Source organism: Artemia franciscana, chromosome 13 (assembly GCF_032884065.1).
Source record: "Artemia franciscana chromosome 13, ASM3288406v1, whole genome shotgun sequence".
Lineage (NCBI taxonomy): Eukaryota > Metazoa > Arthropoda > Branchiopoda > Anostraca > Artemiidae > Artemia > Artemia franciscana.
In genome coordinates this window covers 38,545,389-38,569,116 of record NC_088875.1, presented here as the reverse complement: position 1 = coordinate 38,569,116, position 23,728 = coordinate 38,545,389, and the positions used below count along the sequence as shown (strand labels likewise).

Sequence of the window (23,728 nt, the reverse complement as noted above, 5' to 3'; positions counted from 1 at the left end):
GAAAATGACGTATCTTTTAGCATCGAAATTCCTTTTTTAGAGTTTCGTTGACTATTGAGCCCGGTCGCTCCTTACTACAGTTCGTTACCACGAACTGTTTGATAAAGCTCTAAAGCTTATTGCTTCATTTGCGATTTATTGAAAACTATTTGTATTCTGACCCGTGCGCTTTGATTCCTCAAATAAATATAAATTAAATATTTATATAAATATCATATTAATAAGTGCAAAATAGAAGCAAATAAAAATAAGAAAAATAAATTATATGGATTTTATTTCGATTTTATTGCATTTGGTAGTAACTGGCCGCTTTGAAAGAAGTTTACAACGTGTGTTTTTGTCAATTATACAACTAGTAGAAATAAATAACCTCTAGTTTTTGGAATTTCAAGATGGACATATTTTAGCTAAAAATGATACGTTTTTGGATGCTCAGGGGACACATTCGTGGACTGAAAAGTTGGCAACCCTGCCTCCTGTATTCTACGACCAATGGCTCGACACAACGATATATCGATATATCAATATGTCGATATATATTGCCAAAATGTGATTTTTCGTGGTAACCAAGGTGGGGAATTGTAAAGCTCCAGTTCAGGGTTTTTGACGATTACTATTCCAATATTGCACTTTTGATATCAGTATAACATAATTTTTGAGGAGTTTCTGGCTCTTCTGAAGCTTCTAAAAAAATTATCTCGTAATACAAGCTACTGTTCAATTTATTATTTTCAAAATAGTGTTTTGTGGGAAATACTTATCACTAGGTAGTTTTTTCATAAAATCATATTTTAAGTTTTGGCTGCTATGAGTTGTGGTCTGCTCTTTACTAGATTGGAGTTACTGCTGCAATCATGATACAAAAAAAATGTTTTTTTTTCGAAGTAAAATTGCTATGCTTGCAGACTTTTTGTGGGTATGGGTGTACACTTGCTCAAGCCACTGGGAAAGGGGGATCAGAGCATTCTCCTGGTGGCGTGAGGGTCAAATTAGAAAATTGTCTCTTTAGGCCAGCATGCTCGAATTTTCCATAGAGTCACTTTCATATATATCTCAGAGGGGGGGGGGGATCTCTCTGTGTACAGGTACCGATGATGAACAAGAAATTAAGATTAATAAAGTAAAGGAGATTCTTTTCAATTGACACCACACTATTAGTTATCCACACTAAAAAAAAAAAAAAAAAATATGTTTCTCTATAATTTTGTTATACTTCGATTCTTAGAAATGACGTTTTGGGGTCCTAGAGCTTGATATTGCCGTCTTGACAGGCAACCTGATGATTTATTAGGTGTGAATTCATGGTTTTTAAGCTTTAGGGTAAGGACTTTTCTTCACATTTGAATTGCATTTAGTGCCCGACTTTATCATCGACCATGGCTAAGGGGCTAAAGACCGATGTTTGGGATGCCTACTGGCTCATATGTGCTTGAAATTGCTTTGATACTGGTATATTACCATGTGAAACTCTATTGTTTAGCATTAACAATGTGAGACGTATTAACTAGTCCTCTTCATAGCACTGGGGCATGGGTGATGCAAGGCCTGATTTTAAGGGGGAGGAGTCATTAAAAGCATTTTTTCTAGGAAGAAGAGGTTCAAATTCCTTGATAGGTTTGATTTTACACTCAAAATGTCCTCCACGCCCACGTGGCCAGAAATTTAGATTTGTCCACCCGAGCAGGTACGTGCATAGGGATTTATTTCATTGGAAGGCACATAATTTTCTGGGGGGGGGAGGTCAAAATCTTGTATACGAGGAAATAGGTCAATTCTTTGAAAAATTCGGTGAAAATCTTCATAATAACTTGAAGGAGAGCATGGGTCTGGAGGCACCTTCTCCAGGGCTACGCCTGCAACTATGGCTGTTTTTTCTTTTATGCTTTTATTTTTCTCCCAGTCGAAGCCTTATCAGCCGAAACCTGTCTTTTTGTTTTTTTCAATGTTTCTAATATATTTATTTCTAACTCATTTTTCTATCATATTTATTTCAAGGTGCGAGAAACTGTTCAATTGAAGGTCTTTGTTATATTCAGCCCGAACTCACACTGATATGGACTGATAGCACATCAAGATCAATTCATAAGGCTTCTATTGCGTCTGGCTGGTCGCTGTTCGACGATAGTCATGTATTGATAGAACTTGGGAAGGAAGATCTACCCAAAAGTATTGTTTATGATCACTGTTCTAAGTAAGTCTATTTTGGTATTCCATTCAATAACGCCTTTTACTTAAATATTATTAAGTGTTTGAAATGCTAAAAAAAGGAACAAAAAAAAGAATAAAAAAAAGAGGACATCAATGCTACCCATGCAAAAAGGTAATTTTCCTTGTTGTTCAAGGTGGAGGGTTGTAAGCTTCCTGTATGGGTTTTCGGCAATGGCAATTCCAACAATGAAATTTTCGTTTTGATCTGACACCATTTTCGAGGGGTTTGAGACTGTTTTTCGAAATTCACATAAATTTGTTTTTTAAATAAAATTTTGCTATTAAGATTAATCCCAATAATAGTTATCATTCCTAAATTAGTTATAAATCTAAATTTTTTTCTTACTATACTCTTTTTTAACGAGTTCTTAAATTTTTGGTTACTTTGGGACGTGGCTGTTGCTTCGACATGATTTAGTTGGTCATGAATAATTTTGAGCTTCTTCGACTTGATAATTTTGACTAATATGGCAATATTGACCCTCAAATTCAAAATAACTCAAATAGATATTGCTGAAATTATTGAGTCATTACACCCTATTGAGAATTTTCATATTGGAATTTTCAAACTATATAATTGGATATTCCATTGGTGCTCGTAAAAAAAAAAAAAAAAAATCATTTTAAGACTTCTAAAGTTCTTGATTACATTTCTGACGGCAGTGGTACAATACAGGAGTCTTAATTCAAAAAGTGATAAGTACATATGTATTGCGCAGTAATTATTATCGAGTAAATTCAAAAGTAATGTTGATGATTATTGCCATAAGTTAGTACACTTGTTTTCTTTGATGAAAACCAAGAAATAGGGAAAACAAAAAAGAGAAACATTTTCACAGGGAAATAAAACAGGACGATTGCAGATGTTTCAGGAAGGGTTTCTGATGTATTGTATTCAATCTAAAGAATATAATAAGGAAAGCAAAGTAAAAAAAAGCAATAAATATTAAAGAACCACCCTCTTACATTAAAATCAAGGAGATGATTGAATTTTAAATAAACAAACGAACATGTAGTCAAACGTTCGATTGAAACTGGATCCTATGAGTGATCTTTGGATTATCTCCTGCTTTGTTTTGATTTACTTAAGTAGACGGGGTACCTTAAAATCCTTTTGCGAGCTTCAGCGTCGCTGAAACTAACCATTTTTTTTCAAAAATTGGTTAGTACATATGTATTGTGCAGTAACTATTATCGAGTAAATCCGAAAGTAACGTCGATGATTATTGGCATAAGTTAGTCCACTTGTTTTCTTTGATGAAAACCAAGAAATAGGAAAACAAAAAAGAGGAACATTTTTAGCCAGGGAAATAAAACAGGACGATTGGAGATGTTTCAGCAAGGGTCTCCGATGTACTGTATTCAATCCAAAGAATATAATAAGGAAAGCAAATTAAAAAAAAAGGAAACTATCAATAAACAACAAATATTGAAGAACCACCCTCTAACATTAAACTCAAGGAGTTGATTGAATTGAAATAAATAAAGGAACATGTAGTCAAACGTCCGATTGAAACCGTATCCTATGAATGATCTTTGGATTATCTCCTGCTTTGTTTTGATTTACTTAAGTAGACGGGGTACCTTAAAATCCTTTTGCGAGCTTCAGCGTCGGCTGACTATCCTAAAGAAAAAGGGCTGATTGGCGAATTCTCCCAGAGGACTAGCTCTCATCCAGAGCTGTCGAGAATTAGTGCTTTGACGGAAAAGACCGTGAAGTTTTACTTCTCTTTTGTCTGCAAGCTTATCAGTCAATGCGAGTATTACCACACAGAACTCCCAAAGCAGTCAAATTGCTCAAGTGATAATTCCGTTAAGTTTGTTTTTAGCGTTTTTCGAACTAGAAAGTATGCTAGAAAATTTTTAGAAGGTGCCCTTTCCAGAACTTAAAAAAAAAATCTTCTCTATCTAATCGAAAAACGAAATTTACACTTTCTGGTAATGTATGTTTCATTAAAACTGGATATCTGTATCTCTGGCACAAAACACAGGAATTTCTGTGGTTGTTCTAAGATTTCAAGGAACTTTGGCGTTGGGTTTTAGTTTTCGGTCATTTGTTTGAATTTTTATCCAAGCCCAACAATTTATGGCAAGACTGCCCAATTAATTCTAAATAGTTTGGCTACACAAACTAAAAAAATTATAATGGACGAAATAGGGTGATCTTTTAAGGCACTGCATATCCTTAACTTCTTTGAGACTTTTCTTTCTTTTGAAAAAATGTGTCTAGACACTCTGTCGATAAATTAGGCTTACAAAAATATCCCCCCTATCTCTGTTTGGTGCAAACCCCTATGAACATATTTTGTAAAAACAGCATAGCATCTTTACATGCCTCGGCAAACCTTTCTCGCTGGAATGAGCTTGATTTTTTTGACATGCACAAGCTTCATAATTTGCGTTCGGTCAATAAATAGCGCGTTAAGTCTGAGAGCCATCTAATGAGCACTACTCTATGGAAATCCGAGGTGTGATAACCACATAGATCTGTAAGTACTGTCATCTAAGATTACCAGTGATTTCGGTTGGTTCTGTTTCTTTGCTAAGCCTGGAACTGACTCAGAGGTACGGTATTATATGTCTCCTGGACTTTAATTGCTTAGGTCATTTAATAGTAATAAATATAAGTAGGAAATGTTCATTTGTGCTCAAGCACAAAGACGATGTGCGGCAAGAAAATTTAACCTTAAAACCAGCAAAGCTGAAGTCAATCTATTTGCTTGCGAGATTGACTTGGATCCCTGAACCCTCTGACATCCCCGGTCCTAGCATCCTCCTTCCCAGTACCAGCTTTTTAGTCGAAAGATAGGCCTTCTTCGTCTTAAAAAACAATATAGTGTGTAGAGCAGTCACGTACACAGGAATTGTTTTGGGGGACCAAATCCTTATCCCTTATTCTGTGAGGAGTATAAAAATTACGGGAAAATAAAAAAAAATCATGAGATTTGGGGGGGGAGGAGGCTCAGTCCCGAAGGAGCCCCCCCCTGCGTACGTGCCAGGTGTAGATAGTCAACGCAGAATCAAATTTTCTGCTCTATTTCGGAATCTTAGAGAATTTTATTTCGATAACTTGTGTTCGTGTAAAGTTTCGCCTAGTTTTGGTAAATCCCACCAACATAAATTTCACCATATGAGCAGAGATTCTATAAACATCATTATCTAGAATAAAATCTGTTTTTTTTTCTTATCAAAAAATAAATTCGTTAATTATTTGAGAGTTTTGACGAATTAGTAGATGTGTAGTAGTAACCTTAGAGACCTTCGTCAAATTTTGTTTAAAATTTGAATGCAAAATATATGATTGAATGTCCGATGTGATCGTAATTTTTTCCAAGACCAGTGATTTTACAAATACTACTAACTGGAATGTACGACAGGGATAGAAATTCTATGTACAGGCAAACACTGGTTTCACTGGCAGACAATATCCCTCCTTTTTTTCGATATTTCTTGATTTTTGTCATTGTGTCTTGTCAGTGAACCTCCAAAGTTTTGTTTTTTTGAATCTGTTCAGATGCCAAATCAATTAACTTTTCTTTTTAATTTGTTTTAGTGTCTAAATACTTGATCGAGTTACTTTGTATGTTCGAAATGAAACGCCCTAATACAAGGATAAGGTGTCAAATGACGTAATTTTATGTTTGAATAGTGTTTACGCTTATTTAAAATTATAAAGCGAAGATAATGTTTTTTTTATCTACCGAAAACTGTTTGTGACCGATGTTCTGAATAAGCTTATTCGATTTTCAGTAGATTAATCAGTGGTGGTAGGCTAAAAAAAAGAAAGAAAAAAAAATTGCTCATTGTTGGCCTTAGTCACAGGAATAATGAATTTCGTTGATTCTCCCTCCCTAAGATTGGTCCGGATGCTATCTTCCAGTAAAGTTAAGATAAATAATGGTCTAAAAACGCACTTAATTATTTTTACCCCCCCCCCCTCTTTTACTTCCATGGAAAATTTATTTGATTCCCATTCCAGATAAATATCACGGTTTACCCAAGGGCCAGGCCCCATACCCCCTCTAAGGATCTATTCGTCTCCCCTCTTAAGGGGAAGACCCCTCTCTAAGGGACAGACCTGTGTATATCAATGCTTATTGTAATGTTTATATTACGCCTCAATAAAATTATCAAATTCAACACCAACAACCCAGTGGTGTCAATTGGGGGTGGGACTGGGGGCATTTGCCCCGTAAATAAAAAAAAACGTTTTGGTATTTTTATTTAATACCTTTTTTCGTATTTTTGTTGTTGAAGGTGAAATCCAACAATTTTGTCCATCTAGATTTTGAAAGATGCATTTGCTCTCTCCCAACATTTTCCTGAATTGACGCCACTAGAAGTGCTTAATCAGCTGAGTATTATAGAAAGCAAATTCAATATATGAAATAAAGTTAGAAAAACCTAAGATCTAAACATATGGTGAAAAATTACGGTAAAAAAAATTTACAACGGCTTTTTTCTATGTATCAGTACTTTTATCAAGACGTAATACCATATGGTCTATTGCTTAATTATTTAGCTTTACTTGTGTTTGTTTCCGTTTAAAAATTACAAAACATTTAAATTTGCTTCTTGAAGTTAATTATGTAATTCTTATAGTATTGAGTCCCTTTACGTAGGTTACGTAGCTCCAGTGCTAGTGGCTGTGGGCTGTATTTTTTGCACGCTTTTTTAAGAAAATATCCAGTTGGTTGGGATGATCTTGTTCAACTTATTTTATAATGAATAAATCATAAAATATCATAAAATAATGAATGGAATAATAATCATAAAATAATTAAATCATAAATAATAATAAAAGAATGAATAAATAAACATCAAGACTACTTAGTAGTTACATCTTGAATGCTCATCCTGCGTTCAATTAATATCCTATTGTAATTAATTGCAATTACTCATTAAATAAGGCTAATTATTGTGCTCCATTGAACTCCGTTTGGGCAGTAGAATTAATTTTGCACAATCAGTTTGAGAGAAATATTGCGATGGCTAGGGCACTTTCTGCGGATGAAGGATGATAAATTGCCGAAGATTGCTCTTTTTGGTCAACCCCCTAGGGACAAGTGAAAAGCAGGTCGTCCTTGAATAGGGTGGAAGGAGGTTGTTTGGGAGGATTCAAGGGAAATTAGAAAGTCTTGGGAAGGTGTAAAGAGGGAGGCTTTGAATAGATTGGAATGGAGAAGAAGCCTGCGTAGTTATGCTGTCCCCAGGTTGCATGGTGCTGCAGTGAGTTGTCAGTATTAGTAGTAGGAAGAGTTATTTAAAAAAAAGCAGGTCGTCCTTGAATAGGGTGGAAAGAGGTTGTTTGGAAGGATTAAAGGGAAATTAGAGATTCTTGGGAAGGTGTAAAGAGAGAGGCTTTGAATAGATTGGAATGGAGAAGGAGCCTGCGTAGTTATGCTGTCCCCAGGTGGCATGGTGCTGCAGTGAGTTGTCAGTATTAGTAGTAGGAAGAGTAATTTAAAAAAAAGCAGGTCGTCCTTGAATAGGGTGGAAAGAGGTTGTTTGGAAGGATTAAAGGGAAATTAGAGATTCTTGGGAAGATGTAAAGAGGGAGGCTTTGAATAGATTGGAATGGAGAAGGAGCCTGCGTAATTATGCTGTCCCCAGGTGGCATGGTGCTGCAGTGAGTTGTCAGTATTAGTAGTAGGAAGAGTAATTTAAAAAAAAGCAGGTCGTCCTTGAATAGGGTGGAAAGAGGTTGTTTGGAAGGATTAAAGGGAAATTAGAGATTCTTGGGAAGATGTAAAGAGGGAGGCTTTGAATAGATTGGAATGGAGAAGGAGCCTGCGTAGTTATGCTGTCCCCAGGTGGCATGGTGCTGCAGTGAGTTGTCAGTATTAGTAGTAGGAAGAGTAATTTAAAAAAAAGCAGGTCGTCCTTGAATAGGGTGGAAAGAGGTTGTTTGGAAGGATTAAAGGGAAATTAAAGATTCTTGGGAAGATGTAAAGAGGGAGGCTTTGAATAGTTTGGAATGGAGAAGGAGCCTGCGTAATTATACTGTCCCCAGGTGGCATGGTGCTGCAGTGAGTTGTCAGTATTAGTAGTAGGAAGAGTAATTTAAAAAAAAGCAGGTCGTCCTTGAATAGGGTGGAAAGAGGTTGTTTGGAAGGATTAAAGGGAAATTAGAGATTTTTGGGAAGATGTAAAGAGGGAGGCTTTGAATAGATTGGAATGGAGAAGGAGCCTGCGTAATTATGCTGTCCCCAGGTGGCATGGTGCTGCAGTGAGTTGTCAGTATTAGTATTAGGAAGAGTAATTTAAAAATTGGGAGAAATTGTCAAAGTCTAGTGGTTTAACCTTCTCTCGCTATCACCTACGCCTATGTTTTTTCTGTTGTACCAAAAAATGGAGTTGAAATGAAAAAAAAAGCTATTAGAGCTAGAAATTTTGCGGCTCCGTTGCATTTCTTGAGAAAGATTCTAAGATTTGAATTTATCCCAATAGGACACAGCAAATACAGCAAGGATTTTCTATCTAGAAAATAATAAATTTTAGCTTATTGAGCTCTGATGCACAGTAAGTAAATAATCATTCTAATACTTTTCAAGAAGCACTTGAATAAAGTGATTGGAGTTGTTTTATGAACGCCAAAAATTAATACAAATTAAATTGTAATATTTTTATTGAATGTTGGGTGAGTTCATGGCGGAAAGATGGTATTTCATCTCCTCTTGGTAATCCTGCTAAATACTTTTACGTTTTATAACTCTCTCCCTCATACAGGGTGTACGTACATTTCTGAAACCAGAACGTAACACCCCCGTGGTTGCAAGCATTGGTGATGACAAGATTTTTCCGATGACTTTTAGAATTTGTACAGGAAAAGTTGATAGATTCACCTTAAAAATGAATTCGTGTATTTAGGGTTTAAATTTTTCTGGAATTGTAAGCATACACAGGAGGTTAAGGTTGAATCTTGGAATGATTACCATTGAAAAAACTGGTGCTAGTCGACAAAAAACAAAAACAAAACAGCAACACTATCTAACGTTTGGCGTTTCTTTGTATTTAGTATAAAATACAATTTTAAAAACAAAATTGTATAAAATACATATTGTATAAATTGTATAATATAACATATTAATATAACATATAACATATTGTATTATAACATATAACATTATATTACGTATAATATAACATACTGTATTAATTGTATAAAATACAATTAAAAACAAAAATTCTTTGACAGAATGTATAACAGAATAAATAGACAGAATGCACTGGACTTGTATAATTTGGGCTATATATTTGCACACTAGGAGGGGGGGGGGTTAGGTTAGATTACTTTAGGTTGGGTTAGGTTTCCATAAATTTGTCAAAAGGATATTGAAGAGAGATGATATTGACAGATGAATTTCATCTCCTCTTGGTAATCATGCTAAATACTTTTACGTTTTATAACTCTTTCCCTCTTACTGGGTGTGCGTATTAAATATGTTCTTATATTTTCCTTTCAGTTGCTATTTGTTTTGTCTCTTTTTATGCAAGGATAATTGATTGTCAATCAATAGATAATCTTTGAATTTGATAACGTAGGAAATATATCGCTTTTTTTAGATTGCTCGTTGTGTAATTTGCAGATTTCTTGAAAATAATAACTTATTAATAATACTTTTGAAAAACAAAAACGTGTCATAAATAGTGTACAGGCCCAAATAGTGTATAAGCCCTAATTACGTGTCGTAATTAGGGCTTTTTTCTAAGGGGTTAATTTTGGGGGCTGAATAGTAGTTACCATACTTTGAAACAGTTCCTGAACATCAGAATACATTCCAAAACACAAAACACCTAATACAGTTTAAATTATACTATATTGCATCCAAAATAATGGCAACTTTTGTGTTTGAATGTGAACCTACAAAGTTCCAGAGAATTTGCAGAAATTGCAGGTCAATACAACAATACCTAGAACTGTAAATAATGCATGTAATCCAAAATATATTATATTTTAAACAGTTCGTCGTAACACACTCGTAAGGAGTGACTCGGCCCAATGCAAAGCGAAACTTTAAAAAAAAACAGAATTTGGATAACAATGGATACATCAAAAGATTTAGGCTTTTATGCCAATTAATCAAATTCCAGTAAATACCAATTTGCTCTCATTAAGATAAACGTTTTATTTATTGAATTAAATATACAAGATCACTAACACGTGACCATTAGAAAAATTTCTTCTTCTGGAAATTTGAAATTTCTAACATTAAAGGTTTGGGTACTATAATGATATACAAATACCTAATTTTCTTCTAATGTATTTCTCTAACGTTCAATCCTAATGAAATATATCGAAGCAAAATAAAAATATAAAACTTTGGAAACATATTTCGACTATGTATTCGCACATTAGGGTTGGGGGGGGGGCGGTAATGGGGTCTTTGTCTTGTCTCACGCTAAGCTGAAAGAGACTAACGAAGAAAAACCGGTTCTACTATGCATCAATGAATGAACAACTTGAGCGATAGGGGGCTGACAAGTACCAATAAACGTTTTATTTATTTAATTAAATATACAAGATCACTAACACGTGACCATTAGAAAAATGTCTTCTTCTGAAAATTTTGACATTTTCAACATTAAAGGTGTGTACACGACATAGGCGATATTCCTTGTGACACACTTAGTTTGACAAGTGATGCAATTAAAGGTTATATATTGTTCTTCTTTTTATCAAAAGTGTAAACGTGACACTTGACATGTCATAATATTCCATATCAGTGGAAAAAAGCAAAAACAAGAATTCTGCAACATAACATAGACGTGCTGCGTAACAGTGATAATGAACCCGGCGATCCAAAGCCGAAGATATAAATTAAATATAAACTAGATTAAACCATTCAATTTCATAAATTAAATTTTACTCATTTAATTCAATACATAAAATTATATTATAATTACTTAAATGTTAAATAAATTAAATTAAATATAAACAAAACAAGTTTGATTTAGTAAAATAAACTATAATTAAAGAAATTAAACCGTTTAATATAAATTAAATTTAGTTTATTTAATAAATTATATTATAAATAAATAAATTTAAGTAATCATTTAATTGTAACTGTATTGAAAATAAATTTATATAAATCATAAGTTACACTAAGGCCCATTTTTAGGCCTCTAGAAGTATTCTAGCCTAATATAATAATATTACATTAGGATATATATATATATATATATATATATATATAAATATATATATATATATATATATATATATATATATATATATATATATATATATATATATATATATATATATATATATATATATATATATATATATATATATATATATATATATATATAATATATATATATATATATATAATATATATATATATATATATATATATATATATATATATATATATATATATATATATATATATATATATATATATATATGTATATATATATATATATATATATACTAGTCTAATGTAATATTATATATATATATATATATATATATATATATATATATATATATATATATATATATATATATATATACATTAGACTAGTATATATATATATATACATATATATATATATATATATATATATATATATATATATATATATATATATATATATATATATATATATATATATATATATATATATATATATATATATATATATATATAGTTGGGTAGGCTATATGCTTTTAGGATACATGTACAGTTAGGCGATAGTTTTCAAACTATGTCCCTTGCGAATAATAGCGTGAATAATTAATTCTAATTTAGATTTTTCTATTTAAGTTTTTTTTTGCATCGAAGAATAGGGTATTCTTAGCTGTAAACAATCCCTAAAAACGAAGATTAAATTATATAAATGACAAAGATCATTTTTAAAACTAACTATTGACTAATTTTTTATCTTCTGTAAGCCAATTTGACTAATTTTATAATGTTGTAATTTACTTAGTTAAAAATTTCTTCAAACTATATCCCTTGCTAATAATAGTGAGAATAATTTAATTCTAGTTTTGATTTTCTATTTAAGTTTTTTTTTTGCATCAGAGAATAGGGTATTCTTAGCTGTAAACAATCCCTAAAAACAAAAATTAAGTGACATAAGTGACAAAGAACATATTTAAAACTTTATATTGACTAATTTTTTTGTCTTCTGTAAGCCAATTTGACTAATTTTATAATGCTGTAGTTTACTTAGTTAATAACTATGAAAAAATGTGAAGATTTGTTTAAAGAAGACAAAAACTGTAAAAAAAAAAGATAAAGAAAGAAGATAAAAAAACTGATAAAAAAGTTCTCTTCCTTTCTCCCTTCCTTTTTATCTTGTCTTTTTAAAACATGGTTTGTGATACATTGATTGAGACTAGATTTTCACACGTTTATAGACTATTAAATTCAAAAGAACAAGTTTTTCAACTGAAAGTCAGGAGAAACATTAAAAATTAAAAGAACATAAATTATTACGAATATACGGGTGTCGTCCTCTCTTTAATACATCGCTCTTTACGCTAAAATTTGACTTTTTGTTTCAGTTTTTTAAGAAGCACTCCTGAAACACATGGGCCGTTTTTATTAGAATAATAAGCTTTTTTAAAGTTAAAAATAACTTTCATGTAAAGAACGAGGTGAAAAAAAATGAGATCGTTTTTTAAACAATACCGTGTTTTTTTTATTTAATTTCTTAACGTTCTTGAATTAATGCATGTTTTGATTTGGGCTCACCCCACATGAATAAATAAAACGACATTTGCATATTTTTTTTTGCTAAATGGCTTTTTTGTAGTTTTGATTGAAGGATCTTGATTAAAAAAAAGTGGGGGAGGAGGCCTAGTTGCCCTCCAGTTTTTGGTTACCTAAAAATGCGACTAATCTTTTTATATTTATTTTACGAACGTTTTTTTTGTAACAAACATACGCACCTTACGAATTAACTTATGTAGCGAACTTCTATATTTGTGTATCTTTATTACGTGTATGTGGGGTTCGCCCCCTCGTCAATACCTCGCTCTTTACTCTAAAGCTTGATTTTTGTCCCAAATCTTTAAAAATGACCCCTGAATCAGAAAGGCCATAGAATAAATAGTTGAAATTACTAAAAACATTTTAGCGTAAAGAGAAAGGTATTGTGGAGGAGACGAACCCCCTCATATAAGTAATATTTTTTGTTCGTTTTATGTTTTAATGCTGCTCATTACTTCCAGTTGAAAAAATTATTTATTTCTCATTGTTTTTTTAAATAATGCTAGAAAATTCTGCGCCCACCCCTTGGAAATTCTCTTCCCTTACGTTAAAAATTCCTCCATGGAAAGATCCTCCCGCGTAACCCCCTCCCCACGACCCACCCCAACGCGAAAAAGTCCCCCTGAAAACGTCTGTACACTTCATAATAACCATTACTATATGTAACAATGGTCAAAGTTTGTAACTTGCAGCCCCTCCCCCGGGGACTTTGGGGGATTCATTAGTCCCCAAAGACATAATTATTAGGTTTAGACTAAGCTAAACAGAATGGATATCTGAAAATTTGGACCCGGTGACTTTGGGGAAAAATGTGCGTGGGAGCTGGCCTAGGTGCCCTCCAATTCTTTGGTAACTTAAAAAGGGCACTAGAACTTTTAATTTCCGTTAGAGTGAGCACTCTCGTGGCATTCTAGGACCACTGGGTCGATAGGATCACACCTGAAAAAAAATGCATCCGTGATTTGTCTTCTGGGAAAAAATACAAAATTACACATTTTTGTAGATAGGAGTTTGAAACTTCTACAGTAGGTTTCTCTGATACGTTGAATCTGATGGTGTAATTTTCGTCAAGATTCTGTGACTTTAAGGGGATGTTTCCCCCTATTTTTTAGAATAAGGCAAATTTTCTCAGGCTCGTAACTTTTGATGGGGTAAGACTAAACGTGATAAAACTGATCTGTATTTAAAATCAGCATTAAAATGCAATTCTTTTTATGTGACTATTGGTATCAAAGTTCCATTTTTTTGAGTTTGGGTTACTATTGAGCTGGGTCGCTCCTTACAACAGTTTGTTACCACGAACTGTTTGGCAAGTGCCGTTTTGCCAAATTAACTAATTAGTTCGGCTTTTTTTCATGACTCAACGTGGCCACACTCACTAGAGTATAATACTACCCTAAAAATCCTTATTTTGAAAGAACTAAAAGAAAAAACTAAAAAAATAGTGGTTATCAGGTATTAATAGACCAGAGTCTGGTCCAAGATAAGAATTTTTTTTTTACTTTTGGGTTTTTGGTACTTCAAGAAGCTCAGATTTCAGTTTAAGCCTCATGTTTATAGTTGAGGACTTACGGGATTAGAGAAATATTTGAATTCCAGTTCTGTAGGAAATCAGATACACTTCCGAAATACGTATTTGCTCTGCGGGGCTTTAGAACGATCTCCTAGCCATAGTAGGACAGTCATCGATTACCTCAAAACTGACGTTTTGATTTTGGCATTAAAACAATACAATTTTTGAGTTTTTGCTTGTTTGGAGTTTTGTGGGTTGGAATTTTTTTGGGTGGTGAATTGCGGGGCTGAGAGCTGAGTGGAAGACAATACAATAGTCATGTGCTAATCCCTTTACAGAACAAGTTTCAAAGATAATAATAATATTAAATATCATAATTAATTTTAAGAGACAGATTTTGGTTTAAAACCTAACCAAAAATTACTTGGTTATTTCACGTGCTTTTGTATTGTGAGAAGACACCAAAAGATAATATAGCACATTCAGCAGATATTAAACCACCAGTCGGTCTGCAGACAGGTTTAGGAAAATTTCAAGACACATAAACATATATGTGAACATAAGAAAGTATCGAGTTGCGAAATTTGATTTCCATTACCAAGGTTAATTAGTTTCAAGATACTACTACCATAGTTTCCTAATTTCTTGTTTTATTTGTCGAATGGAACATAAAGGTGACTTTTCTTCTCAGACAGTTGCAGTTTAATATATAGAGACATGTCCATAAAATGGATGCTGCAAGAGGTTATGTGAATAGTCTCGGTATTCGCAACCTTTTTCTAGAATACGGCTCATTTTACAATCCATAAATTTGTCACATTTGAGAAAAAAATCACATTTTTTCATTTTTCAACGAAAAATTGTTCAGTGAAAAATACAAATGGATGTGCATTGTCAGTTTAACATACATATGCTGATATTTATTCCTTAAAATGTTAATAATATCTGATTTGTTAAAGTTATAAAAGTGGAAACATTTATTTTTTATTTAAAGTGCAAATTATGTTCTAGCCTTGGAAAGGCATAGGGAATTTGAGTCCTACTCATGTTAATTTCTACTCATTTTGAGTTTGGCTCGGTTATTTATTGTAATTTCTGTTCGTCTTGGGTTTTATTTATTTATCGATGCTGATTTGCAGTGGTTTTACGCTTGGTAGATTATTTGATTTAATTTTTGCTCATTTTTGGTTTAATGGAATTCTTTACTTTTCTTTGAAAAACTTCTTTTGTGTAATAAAGTTTTTTTTAATTAATTTCTGTTTGTTTCATTTTGACACAGTCTTTTCAGGGAAAAAGAAAATAATAGTTTAAATCTTTTCTGTATTTCTTTAAGAATTTGTTTAGCCTGCTGTTTGTATGCTGGAGAAAATTTCACAACAATTTTTAAAAACATACACCCTTTTAAAAATCTGGACACAAATAGTAGTATTTAATATAGTTTTATACCTCCTCTAGTTGACCTGAAATAGAAAAGTTGATAGTATTCGCAAAAAAAAAATCTATCTATACTCTTGGACAGCTTGAGTACACTTACAATCTTTTGATTTAGTTAAATTTTAAGAGCAGAAGTAGTAATAGAAATAGTCCCGAAAGTTTGAACCTAATACCCTCAGTCGTTCTTGGGATACTGCTGAGATGCCTTATTGGCAATTAGCATTAACACAGTGCATTTTGATTTACTCTTAAGGCAACATTTAGCTTTTAAACATAATGGACAAATTGCATAACTGTGAGGAGTTGACCAACACCATAGCCCTAGAGATAGAGTTACAAGACAATTAACCTATGATGAAAAAAATAGCTATTTTAAATTTTGATCTTAAGTGTTTGGAAAGCTGTGAGCTAAAGATGTGGACTGAATGCCCTCCAATCACTTTTGACTCTTGAAAAGGGTACTAGAGCTTTGAATTTCCAACCATATTAGCTCCTTTAAAATATCAATGATTTTACTAGCTTTGACAGAGCAGCGCTGCCTATGATATTGCTTATGTGCCCTTTTAATACTTGTTTTCTAATACTAGTTTTTTCGGTGAATTGAAACTCTCCCTAAACGTTTCAACTTAATGCCTTTATGTGTCATTAGTCACAGGGACCATAGAAGTGGTATCAAAAGTATACACCTATAGTCTTCTGGTTAGTTCAAAATCTGTCACAATTCACTCTGAAAGGTCTAACATAATAATGTAAGCTGTTATTGTGTTATTGCTTTGTCACCCTATTGACAATCTACATAATCATAGTTTGTTTTGATTTAGCTCAGCATCTACCCTTAGCTTTTGTATTAGCAATAGTTGTAGTAGCATTAGTAGTAGTAGTATACACATTGCACCTTTCTTTCAACAACAATTGAAAATTTAACTTAACACCTTCAGCCGGTCCTGAAGTTTTGCCTATACGTCCTTTGACTACCTATGTGGGCATAGTGCGTTTAAATTTATTTCAGTACAGTTTCAATATTGCCCAAAATTTTTGCCTTAATACCCTTAGGTTTATTAGCAGTATTAATAACACCAGTAACTATAGTAGTAGCAGTAGGAGTAGAGTTAATATAGTAGTCTTAGCTTTAGTAGCAGTAGTAGCTATTAATAATAGTAGGAGTAGTAGTAGTTGTTGGACTAGAAGTAGTAGTATTATGATGCAAATCTTGTCTTTTGGCTAGTTCAACATCCTCCAGAACAAGCGTTGCATGTTTTAATTTCACATACGAAACCATTCCTAAGATATTGTTGGTATGCCCTTTTTGCTACCTGATACAGATGGCAGGTTCTCATCCGTACATTAAAAATTTTCTAACATGTTATCTAAAAATTTCACCTTCATACCCTTAGGCATAGTTGTAATAGTAGTCACAGCAGTAGTATAACAACTTAATACAATTAGCCAATTGTATGATATTGTCGATTTGCTCTTTTGATAACCTGTATATTCATATCCTTTTTGAAATTTTCGTCTTAATGCCCTTAGCCTTACAAGTAGTTGCGATAGAAGTAGTAATAGGAACAATAGTAATAGTAGTAGTAGAACTAGTAAATGTTGCAGTAGCAGCAGCATTAGTAGTAGTGTGTACATATTGCCTTTTGGTCAATTGATCTTCCCCTTTAAGTATCCTCTGAGAGTTCCAACTTGAACTCTCTGTTCAAGTCTGTTCTGTTATCTCTGATCATCTTCCTGTTTCATGTACGATAAAGCAACGGATCCCGACTTGCGAAAAGTCTAGGCGTAAACTTATAAGAGATATTCGGCCGGCAAATTTACATGAGTTCCGTGAACAAATAAGTGTAATATCGTGGGAGAAAGTGTATGAAGAACCGGATCCCTCGCGTGCCCTCAACAACTTTCTTGGGATAATTACTCCGATATTTGAGTCTGCTTGTCCCTTGAAACTTACTAGGAAAAAAGAACGAGATATCCCCCGAAAACCCTGGATTGATGATGAAGTTGTTGAAGCTATAAATGCTCGTAACGCTTGCTTCTTTAAAAGTTTAAATGACTCATCTGAAGAAAGTAAAAATGAATATATTCGTCAACGAAATTTAGTGAATAAGTTAAGACGTTCAAAAAAAAAAAAAAAATATTACATCGAAAAATTTAATGAACAAAAAGGTGATATGCGGGGCACTTGGCAGACCATTAACGGCGTGATTAAAGGCACAGGTAAACATTATGGCCTCATAAATGCTATCACTGTCGAGGGTGTTACAGTGACTGATAAGCAGCAGATTGCTGACGAGTTTGGTAAATTCTTCTCTGGTATTGGAAGTAGAATCAGGGAAGACACTTCTCACGGAGACCCAGCGAAAAGTGACACGCTCTTTGAAGATAATCGAGGTGAGCATCATAAATTTCAATTTGAAAAAGCGTCAATTGAAGAATTAACAAAAATTGTGAAGAATTTAAAGTCAAATGCTGCTGGTATTGACGGTTTGAATCTGAAAGCATTCAAAGTAGTTTCAGTGTATCTACTACCATGTCTTCTCTACCTCGTTAACCTGTCACTTGAAGTCGGCCAATTCCCTGAAGCGCTTAAGCAAGCAAAGGTCCTACCACTGTTCAAATCAGGCAATAAGCAAGATATGACGAAGTATCGACCTATAAGCCTGTTACCACTATTCTCAAAGATATACGAGAAAATAGTACATCGACAGCTGTATGAATATTTAGACAAGCTCGGAATATTAAGTGAGTCACAGTTCGGTTTCAGAAGTAAACATTCAACTGTTCATGCGGCATACCATCTAATGGAGTGCGTTAATAGTGCCCTAGAAAGGAATCTTATCCCTCTTACTGTGTTCATAGATTTTAAAAAAAGCATTTGGTACCGTTGATTTTAATCTTTTATTAAGTAGGCTAGCTTGTTTGGGAGTCCGTGAGAAGTGTTTGGATTGGTTTAGGTCTTACTTGCATGGTAGGTCCATCAAAGTTATGATAGATGATGTGGTAGGGAAACCCTTCAATGTGAATTGTGGAGTGCCCCAAGGTTCGGTATTAGGACCTTTACTGTTTCTTATATACGTGGATACAATGCGTTTTTACATTCCTGGTGCCGTAGTTACATCATTCGCAGATGACACAGCGCTTACAGTGATTGGGGAATCTGTCGAAGATCTTATAGGAAAACTAATGTAGCTTTGGAGAATTTATCTCAGTTCACAAAGCATAGTTTTCTTGCAATGAATACTGAGAAGACTAATTATATGATATTTAGTCGTATTGGTAAAGTTGTAAATAACTGTCATAGTATTCTTTTACAAGGTGTTTCCATTAGTCAGGTTTTTCAATGTAGATATCTAGGATTTTATTTTGATGTAAATTTTAGTTGGATTCATCATTGCAAAGTATTATCTTCAAAATTGGCTCGCGGAGTCGGTATTTTAAGAAGATTTCATAATTTTTTTTCCTCTACATGTCCTGAAAGCAATTTATTATTCCATTGTCCATCCTTATTTAGTGTATGGTTGTTCATTGTATGCAAGCAATTTTTCTAGTCATGTAAAAAGGGTCCAGATTATGCAGAATAAGGCAATTAGAAGTTTGGGTGAGTATCTTGCGTGTGGTAGTACTAGAGATAGTTTTAGAGATTTAGATATTTTGAATATTGATTTTATTAAATCTCAACAGATTTTAATTTTTGTATACCAGGTTTTAAATGGATTTTCTCCTCAATATTTTAGAAGTTTTTATCGATATAATTCAAATTACTACGATTATTCTACTAGGAGCTCTGATCAGCTGACTAGTGAAATCAGGCATACAACGCGATCTGGGTTTATGATTAAACATATAGGTGTTGTTATTTGGAACTCAATTCCAGAGAGTGTTAGGTGTTCTGAAAATCTTATGTTATTTAAAGTAAGAATAAAAAATTATTTTTTGAATAAATTATAAATTATATTGTTTAAATTTTTATCCCTTTTTTTTCTTTTTTTATGATGAGAGATGGCTGTTTAGAGATTGTATAGTGTTTCGCCTTTTTTTTTTTTTTTTTCGTATTTCTTTGATTTTGAATGAATAGTTATCATTTATTTGTTGTAGTTTTGCTGCTGAACAGGGACATTTTTGGTCCCTAAATTGAGCAGTATATTATTGATTGTAAGTGCAATTTTAGTAATTTTTATTTGATGAAATAAACGCATACCCGCATACCTACCTACCTACCTACCTACACAAATCAATTCTGGAGATACGCTATTTAGACAATCTAAATGCACACAGTGTCTTTTGTTAATTCTAATTTGCCATCAATATTCTCTCAAATTTTATCTTCATAGACTTAGCTTTAATAGTACTATTACCACAGTAGTTTCGGTGGTAGTAAAAGTAGTTGCAGTTGCAGTTTTAGTGTTTTATTAGTAGTAGTAGTAGTAGCAACGGTTTTGTTAGCGGTAGTAGCATGTGCATGTTGCCTATTGGTCAGTTGAACATCGCTTTCATGATGCTCCGGTAGTTTTGCCTTGACACGTTAAGCCGTTCCAAAAGTATTGTTGATGTGTACTTTTAATAAATTTTTGACGCCCTTTTCACCTTAATACTCTTACTAGTCTTACTAGTTGTTGAAATTGAAGTAATAGTTGGAGCAGTTTAGTAGCAGTAGTAGCATAAGGAAAAGTAGTAGTGGTATTAGTGTTAGCAGTAACATGCATATATTACCTTTTTGTCAATTGATTTAAGTATTTAATACTTAAGTATAAGTATTTTCCGATATACAAAAATTAAAATCTGTTGAGATTTAATAAAATCAATATTCAAAATATCTAAATCTCTAAAACTATCTCTAGTACTACCACACGCAAGATACTCACCCAAACTTCTAATTGCCTTATTCTGCATAATCTGGACCCTTTTTACATGACTAGAAAAATTGCTTGCATACAATGAACAACCATACACTAAATAAGGATGGACAATGGAATAATAAATTGCTTTCAGGACATGTAGAGGAAAAAAATTTAAGTATTTTCCGAAAGTTACAACGTAATGCTCAAATCAGTTCTTGAGATACACCCTTTTGACAATCTGCTTCTGTTTAGTGTGTTTTGATTTAGTTCAAATTCCCCCTAAATATTCTATGAACGATTCACCTTCAATACGTGTAGCCTTAATTGTGCTAGTATCATAGTAGTAGTGATAGTAGTAAGAACAGTTGTAGCAGCAGTATTAATAGCAGTATTATAGTTACATTTTACATTCTGGTCAACTGAACATCCCACTCATGATACCCAGAAGTTTCCTCTTGGTGTCATAAGCCGTTCCAAAAGTATTTCTGATACGCCAGTATTAGCAATCTGTATAAACATACTAAGTTTTGGTTTAGTTCGAATTTCCCCTCAACGTTTCCTCAGACATTTTTTCAGTATCATCAGAGTTTGCTGTACTCGCTACAGAAGTATTAGTTTTAGTGATAGTAGTGGTAGGAGTAATAGTACTTGTGGCAACATTAGAAGCAGCAGTAGTTTCAGTAGCAGAAGAGTGCAGATATTGTCATTCTGGTTAATTGATCAATTCCCTTATCATTTCTTGAAAATTCCAAATTAATATACTCAGTCATTCCTGAGTTACACCCTTTTATCAACCCATATACACATAACATGTTATGATTTAGTTGAACATTCCCCTAATAATTCCCTGAAAGACTAAATCTTAATGCCCTTCGTATTTTGGGAAAGTAGAAGTCAAACACGCATACCTTTTCTCAATAATTTATTGTTACTTACTATATGTAAACAATAAACAAATTGTATAACTTGCAGCCCATGCCCTGAGGTCTCGGGGGGGGGGGGGGGAGTGTTTGACATCCCCAAACACATAACTATTGAGTTTTTCAACAATGCTGAAAAAAATTGATGTCTCAAAACTTTGTTGGGTTATTTGTTATGGAAAATGATGGGCGTTGGTTGGGGTGGGGTGTCGGTTTCTCACTAATCGCTTTGACTTTTAAAAAGGGCAGTGTAATCATCCCACACCCACCATTTTCCCTAAACACGTCCAATGAAAAATTCGAGATAGCCATTTTGTTTAACGTAAAGGAAAGGTCCGGTACTTGTGTCTTTCAGGATGACACCCCCCAGAGCCCTCAGTGCAAGGGTTATCACTTATACCCTGGGGGCATATAAGGTATCATAGGCTGTGCAATAGCACTACCTAAGTAAAGAGCGGTGTGGGCACGACGCATTATTTAGTATTTTTTTTTTTAGACCAGGCCACTTCGTATCGAAGGAGATGTCGTAGAATGTTCAAAAAAGGTTCATTTGATTAGAAATTGAAAGGGCTAGTGCCCTTTTTAATTGTTGGAAATGATTGGAGGGCAATTAAACCCCATTCCATGCCCACTATTTGCCCAAACACATCCATTCAAAATTTTGAGTTAGCTATTTTTTTCAACGTAGTTGAAGACATAAGTTCAAGACCTTTTATTTACTTTGAACAAAATGACTATTTCGAAATTTTTATTGGATGTATTAAGGGAAATCATGGGTGTGGGAGGAGGGGTTAGTTGCCCTCCAATCACTTTTGACTATTAACAAGGAAACTAGCCTTTTCAATTTCCAATCAAATGAGCTCTTTTCGAAGTTTTTACGACAACAAATGGTCATCTTAAACTTTCTATCAGAAGCATTTTGGTAAAATCCGAGGTGTGTGTATGTCTGCGGGGGGGGGGGGGGTTGTTAAATACCCTCCGTTCAGTTTGAATTTTAAAAAAGGGCACTAGAAAGTCTGACTACCAATACAATGAGCGCCCTCCGAAGTCCATAAAATAACCCTTTCTATATATACCTTATGTTCCCCAAGGATATAGCCCTTGCTCTGAGGGCTCTGGGGAGGTGGGGGGGTTATCATCCTCAAAGACATAATTTCCGGACCTTTCAATTATGTTGAACAAAATGACTATCTCAAAATTTCGATTGTGTGTGTGTGTGTTTGCGGAAATAGTGGACATGGTAAGGGGGTTAGTTGCCCTCCAATCAATTTCGACAATTAAAAAGGGCACTAGTCCTTTCAATTTTTGATCCTGTGAGCCTTTTTCTGAGTTTTTACGACCAGAAATAGCCATCTCAAAATTTTTAACAGATGCATTTAAGGAAAATACGAGGTGAGGGCGGGGGTGTATCCACTCTCCCATCGCTCTGAATCTCAAAAATGGCACTAAAACTTCTGATTAGCAATCCAACGAGCCCCCTCCTAAATTTATACGATCACTTTCTATATAAACCTTATATGCTCCCATGGTATAACTTACAACCCTTTCCCTGAGGGCTGTAGGGGAGTTGTCATCCTTAAATACATTATTTCCGGACCTTTCAACTATGTTGAACAAAATGGCTATCTCAAAATTTTGATTGGATGTGCTTGGGGAAATGGTGGGCGTAGAAGGGGGTTAGTTGCTCTCTAATCAATTTCGACTACTAAAAAGGGCAGTAGCCGTTTCAGTATTCAGTCAAATGAGCTCTTTTCGAGGTTTCTGCGACAACAGATGGCCATCTCAAAATTTCTATCAGATCCATTTCAGGAAAATACTTGGTGTGGGGGGGGGGGTATCCTCGCATCGTTCGCTCTCAATCTTAAAAAGGGCACTAGCAATCTAAATCTAATTAATAGAATTAATTAAATTTAATTCTAAATAACAATCTTTGAGCTCCTTCCGAAGTCTATACGATCATCCTTTCTATATAAGCATTATATGCCCCCGGGGTGTAACTTACAACCCTTGCCCTTAGAGCTGTATGGGGGTGTCATCCCACCTTTTCCCCAAATACATCCAATCAAAATTTTGGGATAGCAA

The 23,728-nt window shown here is 33.7% G+C and overlaps 1 protein-coding gene across 2 annotated transcripts in view; it reads left to right on the top strand.

The window, feature by feature from the left end:
• The window catches only part of LOC136034905 (protein cueball-like), a 79,643-nt gene that overhangs the window by 12,970 nt on the left and 42,945 nt on the right, over window positions 1-23,728 (top strand). For both annotated transcript variants that reach the window (XM_065716401.1, XM_065716402.1), the window contains exon 3: window positions 1,996-2,191. In XM_065716401.1, the coding sequence (XP_065572473.1) occupies window positions 1,996-2,191 (196 nt within the window). The remainder of the gene's footprint in view (window positions 1-1,995; window positions 2,192-23,728) is intronic.